The following is a 15650-nucleotide window of genomic DNA, read 5'->3' on the forward strand; positions in this document are numbered from 1 at the left end:
CCTACTGGCACTTAACCATGGTTGGCACATCTAATGTATCACAACTCCCTCTTAAGAGCAAACTCAGGTGGTGAGTGCCAGCAGGTCTGTAGCCAAAATGGGGCCACAAGCAGGAGATTTTTAAAAGAGAATGCTCAGGAGGATTCCAAGGTTCATGTATGTAGGTGGCTGGGAGCCTTGATGAAGCCCAAGGAAGGCACCCACATACACAAACACACCAGTGAGATGCCCTGTGACCACAGAATGTTGTGCGCCTGTTGCAGGGTAGAATGGAATGGAGTCCCCTGAATGTTTTGTTGCAGGTCTCACTCGTTCCCTTGGATAGCGACCTGGGTGCCTATCCATTTGGAGGTGAAACGGCGCCATCCAAAGTATGTTAGTGCTATCTCCATACTCGGGTGCCATAATACGAAAGATTACTAAAGTCCACCCCTGGCAAATAGGTGCCGCCCCCCTCTTAAGAGCCAGTGTGGTGTAGTGGTTAAGAGTGGTAGACTCATAATCTGGGGAACTGGGTTCGTGTCTCCGCTCCTCCACATGCAGCTGCTGGGTGACCTTGGGCTAGTCACACTTCTCTGAAGTCTCTCAGCCCCACTCACCTCACAGAGTGTTTGTTGTGGGGGAGGAAGGGAAAGGAGAATGTTGGCCGCTTTGAGACTCCTTCGGATAGTGAAAAGCAGGATATCAAATCCAAACTCTTCTTCTTCTTCTTCTTCTTCTTCTTCTTCTTCTTCTTCTTCTTCTTCTTCTTAACTCACTGGTAGTCAGACGAAGCCCAGAGCTGAGAGTGGAGTTATGTGAGCTGGAAGCTGGAAGCAAGGAAGCAGGCTGGGAAGCCAGGGGGTCAAAGCCATGCTTGATTTCTGCCTGAATCCAAGGCTGTGGCTATGGGAGAAGCAAGACCCTCTGTAGGGTTGCCATATTTTGAAGAGCAAAAAAGAGGACACCTTTGCTGACTTCTGCTTTTAACTATGGATAGCTATGACGACCCATGGAAAAAAAGACGATGCATCCTGGAAAAAGGACACGTGACAAACCTATTTGGGGTGTTAATGCTGTGGATCCCTCCATCACAGGTTCAGGTTATATATACGTGGCTCTGCTCCTTGCTGATAAAAAGAACTTCCAAGGTGTCCAATGAGGAGGGCAGTGCATGGTGGCATGGCTGGATTAGGCAAGGAAGAGGGCCTTCCCAGCCCCTGGTACCCCCGGCCAGTGCCTGACTTAACTGACCGTTGGTGCTGGGCCTGAGAGAGAGGAATTGGCGTTTTCAAAAGGTGTCCATTCAGCTGCTCAGCTTTTAAAAAACCACTTAACTTCCTTCATGCAGAACCTCCTAGAGCGAGTGAGATAATTTCCCCCATTAGTAACGCACCTCTAATTCCCCACAGACATTGCTGATGTTCATAACTCTGGAAATTTTGCTGATACTTATAACCTCTCTCTTTGACAAGTAACCAAAGAAAATTAGTTATCTTCTTAATGTAAGTGTTAAACACAGGGCTGGCCTATTTTAAGAGATGCTAAATAATAATAATACTGGTATGCCATCCTCCAAGCTTACTTGCGCAGAGATTACCATGGAAATCAGCTGGGGGGTTTTTTCATACACCGTCACTCTACAGTTTCGAGGAATTCTGGTATAGCAAACAAGATCCTATCTTTTGAACTTTCTGTCTTGCTTAAACTCCGTTCTTTTTATTTCTTTCTTTTGTATAATAAAATATTCTGTTTAATCTATCTTTCCCATATTCAAAAGAACTTGTACATCAAGCATGTGGTTGTATAAAAGCCATTGCACACAGAAAACACAAAATGAGAAAAAGAATAAAGGGTTAAAAACAACTCTGTAGGATAAATTAATGCATAAATTAACAGCATACTCCTATATTAGGCAGCTTCCTCTATTCTGCACTCGGGGGAAGCAGTTTGGCAGGTTGACGGAAGGGGAAGGAAGTCCGATGTTTCCACACCTACAAGCTTTCCTCAACTGTAGGATCCCAGATGTTGTTGCACCGTAGTGTCCATCACCCCTGACTATTAGCCATGCCGCCTAGTGGGCGTTTGCATCCCAACATCTTGTGGAGAGCCCACCTGCAAGCTGGGGGGAATCCTGTGTGGGAACAAGGCAGTTCCGGGGCTCAAGAGACCAGGCAAAAAGTGTGGCCTCTTTCCATGGTGCTGAATCCATTTTATATCCCTGAAAAGAGCAAGGGAGTCCAAGTTGCCACTTTTGATCACATGTGTTTAAGGAAATGAAGCCAATTCATGTTACATTGGGTGTGTGTGTCAGATTTCTCTCCCACCCAGTCCCGAGAGCTTGCAGTGGGCTTACAAGTAGAACCCCATCTCCTTCCATCCTCAAGAATATCTCTGAGAACTAAGTCATTGTGACACACCTTGCACTAAATGGGCTACAGGTGACTCATGTGTCCCTTGTCTGCATTGGGCACTCCTCCCACCCACCTCCCTGATCACTCCAGGGGGGCACAATCCCCCTGCTCCTGCTGGGACACTCTACCGAGTCATCCTCCTTGAAGCAGACATGGAGCACGGGACGTTCCATGATGCCACCTGTCAATCAACTGACAGGAGGTTATCAGCATGATGGTTGGAGCGTCAAAACCCTGCATTTGCATGCTTTCCCATCCCCTCCAAGGAAGGAGGCTTCATCACCATTTGAAGGAGTCCATTCCACTGTCAAACAGTTCCTACCATCACAACGTACTTCCTAATGTTTAGTCAAAATCTGCTTCCTTGTAACTTGAACCCATTGGTTCTGGACCTACCCTCCAGAGCTGGAGAGAACAAGCTTACACCATCCTCTATGTGACAGCCATTTAGATATTTGAAGATGGCTAGCATATCTCCTGTCATTCTCTTATCCAGGCTAGACATACCCAACTCCCTCAACAGTTCCACATAAGGCTTGGTTTCTAGACCCTTGATTATCTTGGTCACCCTCCTCTGCACACGTTCCAGCTCATCAATATTCTTCTTAAACTGCGGCAAAGTCAAGAGGGTCAAATAACTCCATAATGCTTGGGAGTTGTTTAAAAATACAATATTAGAAGCTCATCTTGAGTTTATACCGCAAACCAGAGTACTGTAGGTACAATGAGGGCCAAGAGCAAACAGGCATAATTGGAAGAAGCTATTAGAGGCAATGAAGCTTCCTTCAAAAAACTGAAGTCTTGTCCAAATGAAGAGAGCAGTAAGGAACACAAACTCTGGCAAGTTGAAAGATTTGGGACCAATAAAAGAAAGTATTTTACCACCCAGCACATAGTGAAAATACTACCCAAGAGCATAATGGGAATTGTACAGCGGGAAGTTCAAAGATTACACATTTATAGTGTGCAATGATTTTTTTTTATCTTAAATATTAGTTGCCATTCATGGGTTGTCTCCAACTAAGTTTTACTCAGAGCGCATATCCATACCTATTTTTACTTGTATGCTGCCTTTCCACAGATCAAACTATGCACAAGGCGGCTTACAACATGAAAAAAATACATAACCACAACATAACAATAGTAATCATAAACAATAAATAAAACATTAAAAGATATGCAAGCAACGGAACAAAAATCACAACAAGATCAACAGCAGCCAAGATCATGTATGCTGGCTTAAGCTTAATTTACTCTGGTTCCTGGCATTCGGTCTCAGAGCTGATTGGAAGCAGGGATCCTATTGGTTCAAAGTTCAAAATGCGCCTGCCCCTCCTCGCACAGCTCCGTAGACTCTTATGCCACAAATCTATCTTTAAAGCCTCAGTTAGATCACAAGCTGTCACACAGCCTGTGACGGAATAAGTGCTGGAATCAATCCACATGCCCCCCCCACCCTTGTTTCTGTTTTCTTTTTAAACACCATACCTCAGGGAAATTGGATGAGCTTAACGGACTAGCAGACTATGCAGATCAAGAGACAAAAATAGAAATGAGGAATACAAAGGAAGAAGACTTAGACTGGCCTATTTAAATAAATGTAGGTCTCTTCATCTCTGCCCGGGGACATTGTCACAAAACAGAGCCTGGATCCAGCCTACGTATTACTTTATAGAGTCTGTTAAAGGTCAATGTGGGATATATGAGGTGTGGAGAGTATCTAGGCCAAATGTGGTTTTCCAGGTCTCTTCATTTGGACCTTCTGAACTGTCCCCTCACCAGCCCTATTCATTCTGCCCAGACACTGAGCTCCAGCTCCGAAGGCCTTCCCTCACTGCAAGATGTGAGGTTACAGGGAACCAGGCAGAGGGCTTTCTCAGTGGTGGCACCCTCCCTGTGGAACGCCCTCCCATCAGATGTCAAGGAAATAAGCAACTATCTGACTTTTAGGAGACATCTGAAGGCAGCCCTTTTTAGGGAAGTTTTTAATGTGTGATGTTTTATTCTGTTTTTAATCTGTTGGCAGCCATCCAGAGTGGCTGGGGAAACCCAGCCAGATGGGCAAGATAATAATAATAATAATAATAATAATAATAATAATAATAATAATAATAATAATGTGCTCCGCCCACTTTTGCCTCTGACCCTACCCTCTATTGACATGTGGCCCTTGAAAGGTTGCCCATAAGTTAATGTGGCCCTCGACTTGAAAAAGTTTCCCTATTCCTGTTGTATGATCATCATAATTATGGATATGTGTCGTGGGATGGTAGGGAATTAAATCACCTTCTTCCTCTTCAAGGTATAGCCTTGAAATCTTTCAGACCAAGAATGGTATGGCAAGAATTCATGAAGAGTTTTGGAAGGCTTTACTTGAAAATATGGATTAGTCAACACAGATCTTCTTCCTTTGTTGTGAGCAGAATGGCAGAAGTTCACATTTGGTTTGCTCACCTAACTTTCCTCCCCTCCACGTCAGCAGACCTATTATGCAGAACATAACAAAAATGAAGGACAGAGAACCGCCCTTGAAATCCACTGGTCTAGCTTGAATTAATGTAATGTCTGTTACTAGATCTCAGCCTGAGAGGAGGTGAATCACAACAGTACCGCTAGAGCTGAACATATATATGGTAACTTCTTTTTTTTTTTAAAGTAGCCCACCAAATGCATGTTTGGGTGAAAAGTATGCCCCAGGGCACTGAAGCATTGCTCCTCAAACAAGAAATGCAAACTAAGATGTTTATCCAACAAGCGAGGCATGCTCTGCCCCTTCCTTTTAAAGGATGGGGAAGCACAGCAAATGACTGGAGTCTTGGGACTAGATAAGCAAGCAGGCACTCTTGGGGGGGGGGGGCTGGGCTGGTGAGGTCCGTCCATGTCCTTGGTGATGTTGGCAGAGTTGGTAAATCAGCATCTGATTTACTCACAGTTGCCTCCTTTGGAGGAGGCTCTTCATGGATAGGAGAAGCCACAGCAGGAAAGATCTGATGAGGGGTGTCCGGTGTCACAGAAACATAACATTCCTGTTAACCCATGCTCTCTTTCTAACTTATAAAGAATTATTTCTCTTTAAATTAGACTTGGGCTAGACAGCCTTTTAGACAGAGGACTGTCCTCTGTAAAGCAGGAAACATGGCCACCTTAGGGAATGAGCCAAGCTGATCCTTGAGTGCCCCTCTCATCCACCCTTGTAGGCCTACTGCAAATCATCCAGATCCACACTGGGATCCGTTTGTGAAAGGCAGGTAATAAATTTAATCACTGGGATATTGTTTAGGTTTTTTTTGTTGCTGTTTTACTTGGTTAAAATCTGCCCCTTGTTTTCAACCCTCTTTTTACCTACAATGGTTGTTGTTGTTGTTATTTTACAACGGTGCACATTGGTTCCATGGCACTGTTCCATAGCAGAAGACATCCTCAGTGGGGCAATACAACTGGATCCACAACCCTGCCCCTATTAAGGCAGTGTTACGTAGTGTTTGCCGGTGCAATTGCTAAGTTTCTTACACTCTGTGAGCTGCTTAAAACAAAACAAGATAAGATACAAGGTGTTGCTATGCTTTCCCTGGACGTATTTTTAGGACTCTCTTGCCCTCTGCTGGAAGAATTAAATATGCTGTGATGGAATGCGCTGTTGCATTTGGACTACAAAAAGCAGCACCTCCCCTCCTTTTAATATATTTTATATACCACAGTCACTTGTAAACTTCTAAGGTGTTTGTTTAAAACATTTGTTAGTCACCCTTTATCAAAAGATTCCAGGGCAGTGAACAAAAGTGTGAATAAATATTATTTTACACATGACCTTGTTTTGCTTTATCTTGCAGTGCTCCACTTTATTGTAAATCCTATATCCTTAAAAGGCAATTTCACCTTCATATCTGCATTACAGACAGAAATTCAACAGGTACATTAATGAGGGGAGACAGCAGAGAAAAGCAATTGTCTTATTGTGCTGTGGGTAAGTTTCCTGGAAGCATCTTTCCAGTCACTGTGGGAGCAAGACTAAATGGACCTTTGATCTAATTCAGCAGAGCTCTTTGTTTTGAGATGAAACATTTTCCTACCACTTAAATTTCCATAACAATTATTGTTTGTGAATATGGTCTATAAACACATACAGCCAACCCTGATTTGTGCCCCACCCCGTTATGACCCACCTCACTCCCACCTCCATTCCACCCTCTTCCTGGTCAAAAAACAGCAAGTGCGTGCCTTGAAAGCCTGTACATTTATCCATAAACTTGAAGGCTGAAATCCTACACATACTTGCATGGGAGTAAGCCCCACTGAGTTTATCTTTTAGTAGACAAGCATAGGATTGCAGTGAAAAAACTGCATATTTTACTCATGTTCAGGTTTTCTGGTCTGTTCCTGACTTTCTATTTCCCCCATTCCTGTCTTTCTTTTCCTTTTTCCTCTTATTTTTAAAAACCTGTTAACTTTATTTTTTCTCTTTTTTCTTGGTACTTGGTATGGGGCTTTTTTTTTCTATCCCCAGTTGTAGCAGGCAGTTGTCCACTCATCCAGTTGGCATCCATCTGTCTTAGGAGACAATTGAAGATGATGCCTCTGGGGCATAGAGACCAGTAAGGGAGAGAATGCTTTGTTGCAGCTGGGGCAGATGAAGGAGTCCTGCAGGTGTACCGTGGCGTTTCTTTTTTTCTGCACACCTTCCAGCAGTCATTCCTTTTCTGGTAACTGCTGTGAATACACAACCTGTCTCCAGGCTCTGTGGTCATCTGCAAGAGATTCCCACTTAGAAAGGTATTTTTGCCAGCCTTCATATCACATCTTTGTAACAAAGAGTTGGTCTGCCAATGGACCTGGTGCCTGAAGCCAGCTCCAAAAGGAGCACAAACTCTCTGCAATCTTGCTACCGCGAAGCAGAGAGTGGGGGCGGCACACAACTTTTGTAACATTATGTTTTAAAATACTGTATAAGATTCTCCTCGCAATTTATCCTCACAAGTATTGCCCATTGAGGTAGATTGCGCTGCCCAGCGACGGGGAGGATTTGAATCTGGATCTCAAGGCCAGCCTTAGCCAATTTGGTGCCCTCCAGGTGTTTTGGAATAGCGGGCACCAGGTTGGCGAGGCTACCCCCGGCAAAAAATGACCCTTGCCTCCTCAACCCGTCATGCCCGCCTTGTTACTAGGCAGATTAGCCGTTCGTCCCATTCCCTCCCTTCCCTATTGGCTGCAGGTGATTATCCATCCCACCTCTAATCCCTCTTTCTCCCCTCTATTGGCTTCCGAAAGCCTCCCTTCGCCCCTCCCCTCCCCTCCTCTTCTCCCTCTGACATCTCCCTCACCCCAACCCAGCCAGGTAACGACCAATGCCCGTTCGCCATTGGTCCGTCTCCCCCCTCAGAGGTGGGGCCGGGGGAAACCGGCTCCAGGTGAGAGGCCGCCCTCTTGTTTACTATAGGCCGGCGGCAGGTACACAGGCTCGGGCTGGGGGAAGCAATCTGATTGGCTGCCGCTGTATATGCGTGTGCGGCGGGGAGACTGAGGAGGGTTGATTGAGGAATAAATCCCTCGAGGGTTGGCCTCCGCCATGTTGGGAGGAGGAGTGTCGGCGGCGCGCTGCTGCTGAGGTGGGAGGGAAAGGTTGCGGGAGCGCGCCCGCCAAGTGACCGGCCGAGCAGCCTACCTTCTACGCCAAGGCGCGCTCCAGGCGGCGGGTCGGGTGTTACCTCAGGAAGAGGCGGGCGAAGGACTCTGAACTTCCCCCCACCCACATCCCGACTCTCCCCTTTCTCCTCCCTCCTTTCGCTTCGGAAGTTGGAGCAAACTTCCAACGGGTGGGGAAAGCCCGAGACCTGAGGGAAGAGGAAGAGGAAGGATTCAGGGCGACCCCCTCCCGCCTCAAAAAAGTTTTGGTTTTGGGGGTGTTTGTTTGGAAAGAGCCTGTCCCTAAAGCGGGACTGAGGGAGGGGAAAGGAAAGGGAAAGGTGAGTCTCTTCTGTGGAGTTTTTGAGGGGTGGGTGGGAATTTATTCGGGTGAGGGGAGGAAAATTGCTCTTTTTGTGGCAGAGAAGAAGACAGCGCTCGCCTGCCCCCCCCCCAAGTCGGAGTGGGGCGGGTGGGCGTGAAGAGTAAGATTCACATGAATTGGAGTATAAATTGCAATTGTTTTCTAGGCTTGCAAGCAGCCTTGTGCAGGTAGTGTGCCTTTATTGTGTTTTAAAGTTGCCTTTTTATAGAGAAGTAAAGAAATATGATTATTCCTTTACTTCTTTATAAAAGGCAACTTTATGATTATTCATTTACTTTTCTATAAAAGTAGATGAATTGCTGTTATTCTTAGGTGCTTACAAACACATGGGTGCATTGTGTCCTTTTGCAAATACTGTTGTCGTTACCTGTTGTGATGGGGGACGAAGGATTTTTATGTCAGAGGAAACTCAGTACACACATTACATTAAGGAATTTAAGGTGGTTGGGGAGCAATGCAACAGTATGAGACAGAGCAGGGGGTGTTTTTATTTTTGTTTCCTCTGTTACCATGATTATAGGTCCCTGATCTGAGGAGTTTACAATCTATACCTGCCAGCCATGTACATGACATTTCAGGAAGAATGTGGCTTACAGTCCAGAAAATGAAGGTGGGGCAAGCAAGGGGGACAAATATGCAGCTATTTGTTTCACCTGCTTGGGCTTAGTCACAGTAAGGTCTTGAAACGGAGTTGTGAGGAGGAAGTGGGTAAGTTTTTCTGGAGGTATGTGTGGGGTAATCTGGGTGACATTGCTAGTGGAAGATAGTGAAGAGTTTGTGCTGGAGGGTTCAGCTTAGTATTGGAGGTAATATGGATCAAATGCAGGTGTAATGTGGGGAGAGTGAGTTGGGGGAGTGACTTACAGAACAGTCCACAGAAAATTGGAAGGTTGCAGTCCTATACAGTGGTACCTTGGGTTACAAACACCTCAGGTTACAAACACTTCGGGTTACAGACTCCACTAACCCGGAAGTAGTACCTCGAGTTAAGAACTTTACCTCAGTATGAGAACAGAAATTGTGTGCTGGCGGCACAGCAGCAGTGGGAGGCCCCATTAGCTAAAGTGGTACCTTGTGTTAAGAACAGTTTCAGTTTAAGAACGGACCTCCGGAACGAATTAAGTTCATAACCAGAGGTACCACTGTACACACGTAACTAGGAGTAAGATCCAATGAACACACACAGGATTGCACTGCTGGGAAAGTCCAGAAACTGCATAGCTGCCTTTTTTTTTTTTTTTGAGGGGCAGGGTGGTGGAATTCCCTGAAAAACTGGTCTCCTCACCTAGCCTATGAAGGGAAAATGAGTTAAGGCTAATCTAGTCTGAAAAGTACCCTTGGGTGTGTTTGTGTGTGCATGTGCTAAAGAGGCTGGTATATCTATTGAGGTGGGGAGTTTTGCTCAGGAGACACTTGTTCAGGACAGGCTATACTAAGGGAGTATTTTTCTTTTTGGAAGGGTGCCCATATCTGCTGAAAGAGTAGCCACAGGTAACCAAATGTTAGGTCAGCACTGTTACCAGATTGAGGAGGGGGTATAGGATTCTAGTGGAATGTACTGTTCTGTGGTTTTAATGTTTTTGCAAGTAATTGGCTACTAGGTTATGTTGACAGCTCATAGCCTCAAGGCATGTTTTGTGAATTAGAGGGGTTTCTTGAAGTCTACATATTTGAGAGTTGTGAGGATCTTTTAAATAAAGTATCTTGGTTTTAACTTTCCTATCTAAATGTAAGTTCTTACAAACCAATGTAGTGTTTTATGGCTTTGGTAAAGTTGTAGACAAAAACCTATGTAAAAATCTTTCACACTTTCCCCTAAATGTACTTTAGTGTGAGGAAAAAAGTATCTACAGGTTCTTTCCTGAGTGGGGAAATGTATGACTGTCCAGCGTGCTTACAAATATCTGAGGGGAAACAATTGCATAACATTGCATTCTTTTATCTAAACTGTGGATTCACATGCTTTGCATAAGTACTTTGACATGCCTTACACATTCTATATCACAGCTTACAAAAGGAAGACTTTCTAAGCAAAAATTGCAATGCACTTGTGTATAGTAGAGAGCCTGATCTTTAGGGAAATGCCTAAGCTTTCATATTTAACTAGAATGCCATTTTGTGCGGAGCAGTCCTATCTTATTTCCTCTCTTGAATCCCTAGACTGGACTTTTCTCCCTGCTTTGGATATTGTGATTTGGATATATCCAAACTCCTAAAGTTCCTTTTTCAAACATAGGGAAGCAAATAGTTTTGTGATAGTTCCGCCAAAGTTTTTTGCAAATCCAGAAGATAAAGATCAGAGACCATATCCCCACCCCAATGATTTTGTAGGAAGGTTAGCAGGAGTGCTTGGAAGAGAAGTTGTCAAGAATGGAGCCAGCAAATTTCTTTGCAAAAGAGTTATCCTTCCGTTTGCTAAGCAGGGATGGCTGACATCACTGGCTGGAATCTTTCTTAATTTTCTATTGATTCAACTTTGTTCCCAAATAGAAAAAAGTAATTGGTCCTATTTTAATTGAGTATAGTCTTACATTTCAGAATTTTAAAATTTATTTGCTAGGTATTTAAAACAGCTTTCATGGAACTTTAGCAATTTTATAAAAATAAAATATCAGGATACTAGAAGAAAACATGAACCTGAATTCCTCCATTGATTTGTTGGACTTACTTGGTGTCTGTTTAGTTTAGCACAATGTATGTTTTGTTTTCCAATCAGTTGTTTGCTTTTTTGTGTATTTATACCTTTTTTGTTTGCCTGCAGCCTAATGGGGCTTTTACCTTGGAAGAAGCATGGAAACTTTGCCTGCTCATTTATTACAATACCCCATTTCTCCTGAATAATTTGGAAGACAAGTCTGTAAACTCAGAACCTATCTTTAACTTTGACTGCTGCATTAGTACCATGCCTAGCAGAATGGGATCAAAAATGAATATGAAGAGAGATTTCATCAGAGTAAAAACACATTATAATGGGTAAGCGATATCAAATGTTTTTTGCCCTTCATTTTGCTTATTGTTTATCAGGTTCTTGGCAACTTTTGTTTTGTCTATATTGGGTTGTATCCAGTTAAGTCCTACTCAGAGCAAACCTGAAATTAATTACCATAGCTTCATTTAAGTGGGTGTTCTCTGACTTGGGACAGCCATTTTTTTGTACTTATAATGAATGAAATTTACATATGTTTTTATCAATGGCATTGTAAGATTTGGGAGGAAATGCTAATGTTGTTTGCATGGTGGCTTGGTGCAAAACTCGTGTATCATGCTCTTCTGAGCAAAGCGATGGATCATTCATTTTAGGTTGATAATACTACAATTCAGTACCAGAACAGGTATAGTGTTTCATATTGGGGTTTGTAGGTGGTGGGGTGTCAAAAGATTTTCAGCAACCAAGGTTCAGATGCCCATGCTTGGATAAGTTTTAAGATTAAATTGTTGAGAACTAAGCAATGTATTCTAAGAGCATTTGTTGTAGGAATTTTATTTGTACTTCATAATAACTATAGCAATGTTATCAGCAAAGGTCAGTCACCCTTCTATATTTTTGAACAAAAACATTTTCAGTGTCAGGCATAAATATACTCGTTTAAGTTTTTGTACCAGTAGCAGCAACCCAACAGTAGCTCTGCCTTGTGGTGGAAAGGAGTTACCGTATTTTTCGCTCCATAGAACGCACTGGACCATAGGGCGCACCTCATTTTTAGAGGAGGAAACAAGGGGAAAAAATATTTTTCTGGTTTTCCTCCTCTAAAAGCCCTTTTTTGTGGGGTTTTTTTTTTTGAGGATCAGCTAAAAGTTTTGCAGCTTTTTTGCAAAGGGAAAAGCCCTGGCTTTTTTGAGGATCAGCTAAAAGTTTTGCAGCTGTTTTTGCAAAGGCAAAAGGCTTTTTTTAGGATCAGCTAAAAGTTTTGCAGCTTTTTTTGCAAAGGAAAAAGCCCTGGTGTTTTTTTCCCGAGGATCAGCTAGGTTTTGCAGCTTTTTTTGCAAAGGGGGAAAAGCAAAGAGGAAAAGCCCCATTTTTATGAGGTTTAACTCACATTTCTGAAAAATCTTAAGGAAAGGGAGCCATTTCTACAGTTTCCAGACAGATAATCTAATCAGCCAGTCACATGTCCTGGGGAAACAAACAACCTCCCTCTGCAGCACATTCAACAAAGGAGGGCGGGGCTGAAAGGGAGCCGGGACTCTTATCTCTCTCCCTTTTTTTTTTTTTTGAAAATTAAATACTTTATTGAATTTCAATTCTTACATCCACCAATATCTCAAACATTCTGTACATATTTTCCATTTGTACTTTCCATTTGTACATATTTACAGGTTAGATTCCACTATATAAATTAATAAAATACAAGAATCAAAAGAATCAAAAGTATTCCCTTTTAGGTTATCTCTTTCTCCTTACTTCGTCTTACACCCCATAATAGAAAGGAAATACTACCAATAGTAGATACCATGGAAATATATGACTACACATATTATCTTCTTTTTTTTTTATCCTTAAACAAAAACATGCTAAATGAAAAAAGAAAAAAAAGAAAAAGAAAGAAAAAAAAGGAAGAGAGAAGGAAAGAAAGAAGAGAAAAAGAAAGAAAGAAGGAGGAAAAACAACAACGTAAAATAACATAAAGCTAAACAAAGGAAAGAGAAAAGAAAAAGGAAAAGGAGAAAAAAAAGGGGGGGAGAGGAGAGAAGGAAAAGAAGAAGAAAAGAAAAGAAAAAGAAAAAGAAAAAGAAAAAGACCAGCAACATACAAAAATTAATCTCTTTAGTTAAACTTCCCATCCTTTCCCTATGAACAGTCTTTTCCTCATTATGAATGTGCTCAACATTGCTATATTATCTTTTACCTCCATTTCAGAACATTTCAATTTCTACTTTTAGCCATATCATATATTACACTCCCATTACAACTCCAGAGTCACTCAAAGGCCGCCATAGACTTTATACCGTTGTTGATGCTTTGAAGATACCTTCTATATTTCTCCCATTTTAACACAAAGGCTTGTCTGTTGTGTCCTCTTAAGGAGTTGGTCAGATGGGCCATCTCCGCGTATTCCTGTAATTTGATTTGCCACTCTTTTATGTCCGGCGCGTTCTCTCCCTTCCAGTTCTGCGCTATCAAACTTCGCGCAGCCGCAGACGCGTATAAAAAAATATCTTTTAATTTCTCTGGGATTTCGTTACCTATGATGCTAAGTAGGAAGGCCTCTGGTTTTTTACAAAATGTCAAGCCCAAAATTTTTTTAAGTTCTTCATATACTAGATTCCAGAAAACTTTGATTTTTTTACAGGTCCACCACATATGAAACATATTACCATTGCTTTCTCCACATCTCCAACAATTATTAGCTAGGTTTTTGTACATTTTGGAGAGCCTTGATGGAGTTAGGTACCATCGGTACTGCATTTTGAGCATATTTTCTTTGATGTTATAACATGCTGTGAACCTCATTGTAACCTTCCAAAGTTTTTCCCATTGGTCTAACATAATAGGGTGGCCGATATCCTGCGCCCATCTGATCATAACTTCCTTGACCTCCTCCTCCTTGACTTTCCATTCAAGGAGGATTTGGTACAATTTTGATATTATCTTGGTATTATTATTTAGTATCTCTGTTTCAAATTTGGACGGTTCCCTTGTAAATCCATTTTTCCTATCCTGCTTGAAAGTTTCGTGCAATTGATGATAGTCCAGCCAGCTTGTTAATTGCTCTTTAACCTCTTCATACTTCCTAAGTGTCAATTGGTTATCCTCTTCTAACAGTAAAGAATTATATGTTAACCAGCTCCCTTTCATATTCCTCTTTTTAAGTGCCTTGGCCTCTTCTGGGGAGATCCACTTAGGTGTTTTTGGCGCTAGCAGCCCTTTATACCTTTCCCAGACTCTGAATAAGGCATTCCTGATAATATGATTCGTAAAGCCTTTATGGATTCTTGCTTTCCCGTAGTGAAGGTATGCATGCCAACCAAAGCGGTTGTCATGCCCTTCCAAGTCCAACAGGTCCGTGTTTTTAAGTTGGCACCAGTCTTTGACCCAGGAAAGGCAGGCTGCTTCGTAGTATAGTTTCAGGTCTGGTAGACCAAATCCACCTCTTTCTTTGAGATCTATAAGCAATACATGTTTAATTCTTGGTCTATTTCCTAACCAAATAAATTTTGAGATCTCTTTCTGCCAGGCTTCAATACAGTCTGTTTTCCCTATGATTGGGATTGATTGGAACAGAAACAGTAGTTTGGGTAAGATATAAAGCTTAATCACCGAAATACGCCCCCAAAAGGATATTTTCAGTTTGCTCCATATCGCCAATTTCTTTTTCATCTCCGCCCATGTTTTAGTATAATTATCCTCGTATAGGTTTATATTTTTGGTGGTTATCCATATTCCCAGGTACTTAAACTTCTGGCATATTTTAAGCTTTGTTGTTTTCTCAATTTCTTCTTTTTCTTCAGGTAAGATGTTTTTAACCATAAGTTTGGTTTTATTTATATTCAGTTTATAGCCCGCAGCCTTTCCAAATTTATCCATTATTTCCAGTATTTTGAGTAGACTTTCTTTAGGGTTTTCAGATGTTATTATGAGGTCGTCCGCAAACGCTCGTATTTTATAGATATTCTTTCCCAGAGTTATACCCTTAATCTCTTTTTCTTCTCTAATTTTCTTATTTAGAACCTCCATAACTAAAATGAAAATCAGTGGGGAGAGCGGACACCCCTGTCTTGTCCCTTTATTAATCTCGCAAGTCTCCGAAATATTCCCATTAATTATAATTTTAGCCCTCTGCTTGCTATAAATTGCTTGGATTCCTTTACAGATTGCTTCGCCAAATTCCATTCTTTGCAACAGCTCCTTCATAAATCCCCATGACACGTTGTCAAACGCCTTTTCGGCGTCCACCGCCATTATTATCGATGGCTTATCAATATGCCCTTCTAAGTATTCCAAGATATTAATTACTCTTCTGATATTACTCTGCATAAGGCGGCCTGGGAGAAAACCTGTTTGATCTTCATGAATTATAGCTTGAAGGACTCTTTTCATTCTCTCCGCTAGAATATGTGCATATAGTTTATAGTCATTGTTTAACAACGAGATGGGTCTATAGTTGGTTATCATCAACTGGTCTGCGCCTTGCTTAGGGATCAGAGTTATGAAGCTTTCCTTCCAGGATTCCGGCATATTACCCTCTTCCAAAATACTATTCATCAATATTTTCAAAGGATCAGACAGAATATCTTCCAATTTCTTATAATAA

General features: G+C 42.1%; 1 protein-coding gene across 4 annotated transcripts in view; it reads left to right on the plus strand.

Moving 5' to 3' along the window:
- Nucleotides 1-7904: 7904 nt before the first annotated feature.
- PRKCZ (protein kinase C zeta) overlaps nt 7905-15650 on the plus strand; it is a 98440-nt gene continuing 90694 nt past the window's right edge. For 2 of the 4 annotated variants that reach the window (XR_004427116.1, XM_033156380.1), the window contains exons 1-2: nt 7906-8353; nt 11159-11370. Coding sequence is in view for 3 of the 4 variants with exons in the window: in XM_033156380.1 (XP_033012271.1) it covers nt 11300-11370 (71 nt within the window). In the remaining variant the exon portion in view is untranslated. Of the gene's footprint in view, nt 8354-11158; nt 11371-15650 lie in introns of all 4 variants that reach the window. The other 2 variants (XM_033156379.1, XM_033156378.1) reach the window with 2 other exon arrangements.

The sequence above is a fragment of the Lacerta agilis genome, chromosome 8 (assembly GCF_009819535.1).
Source record: "Lacerta agilis isolate rLacAgi1 chromosome 8, rLacAgi1.pri, whole genome shotgun sequence".
NCBI classification, from domain to species: Eukaryota; Metazoa; Chordata; class Lepidosauria; order Squamata; family Lacertidae; genus Lacerta; species Lacerta agilis.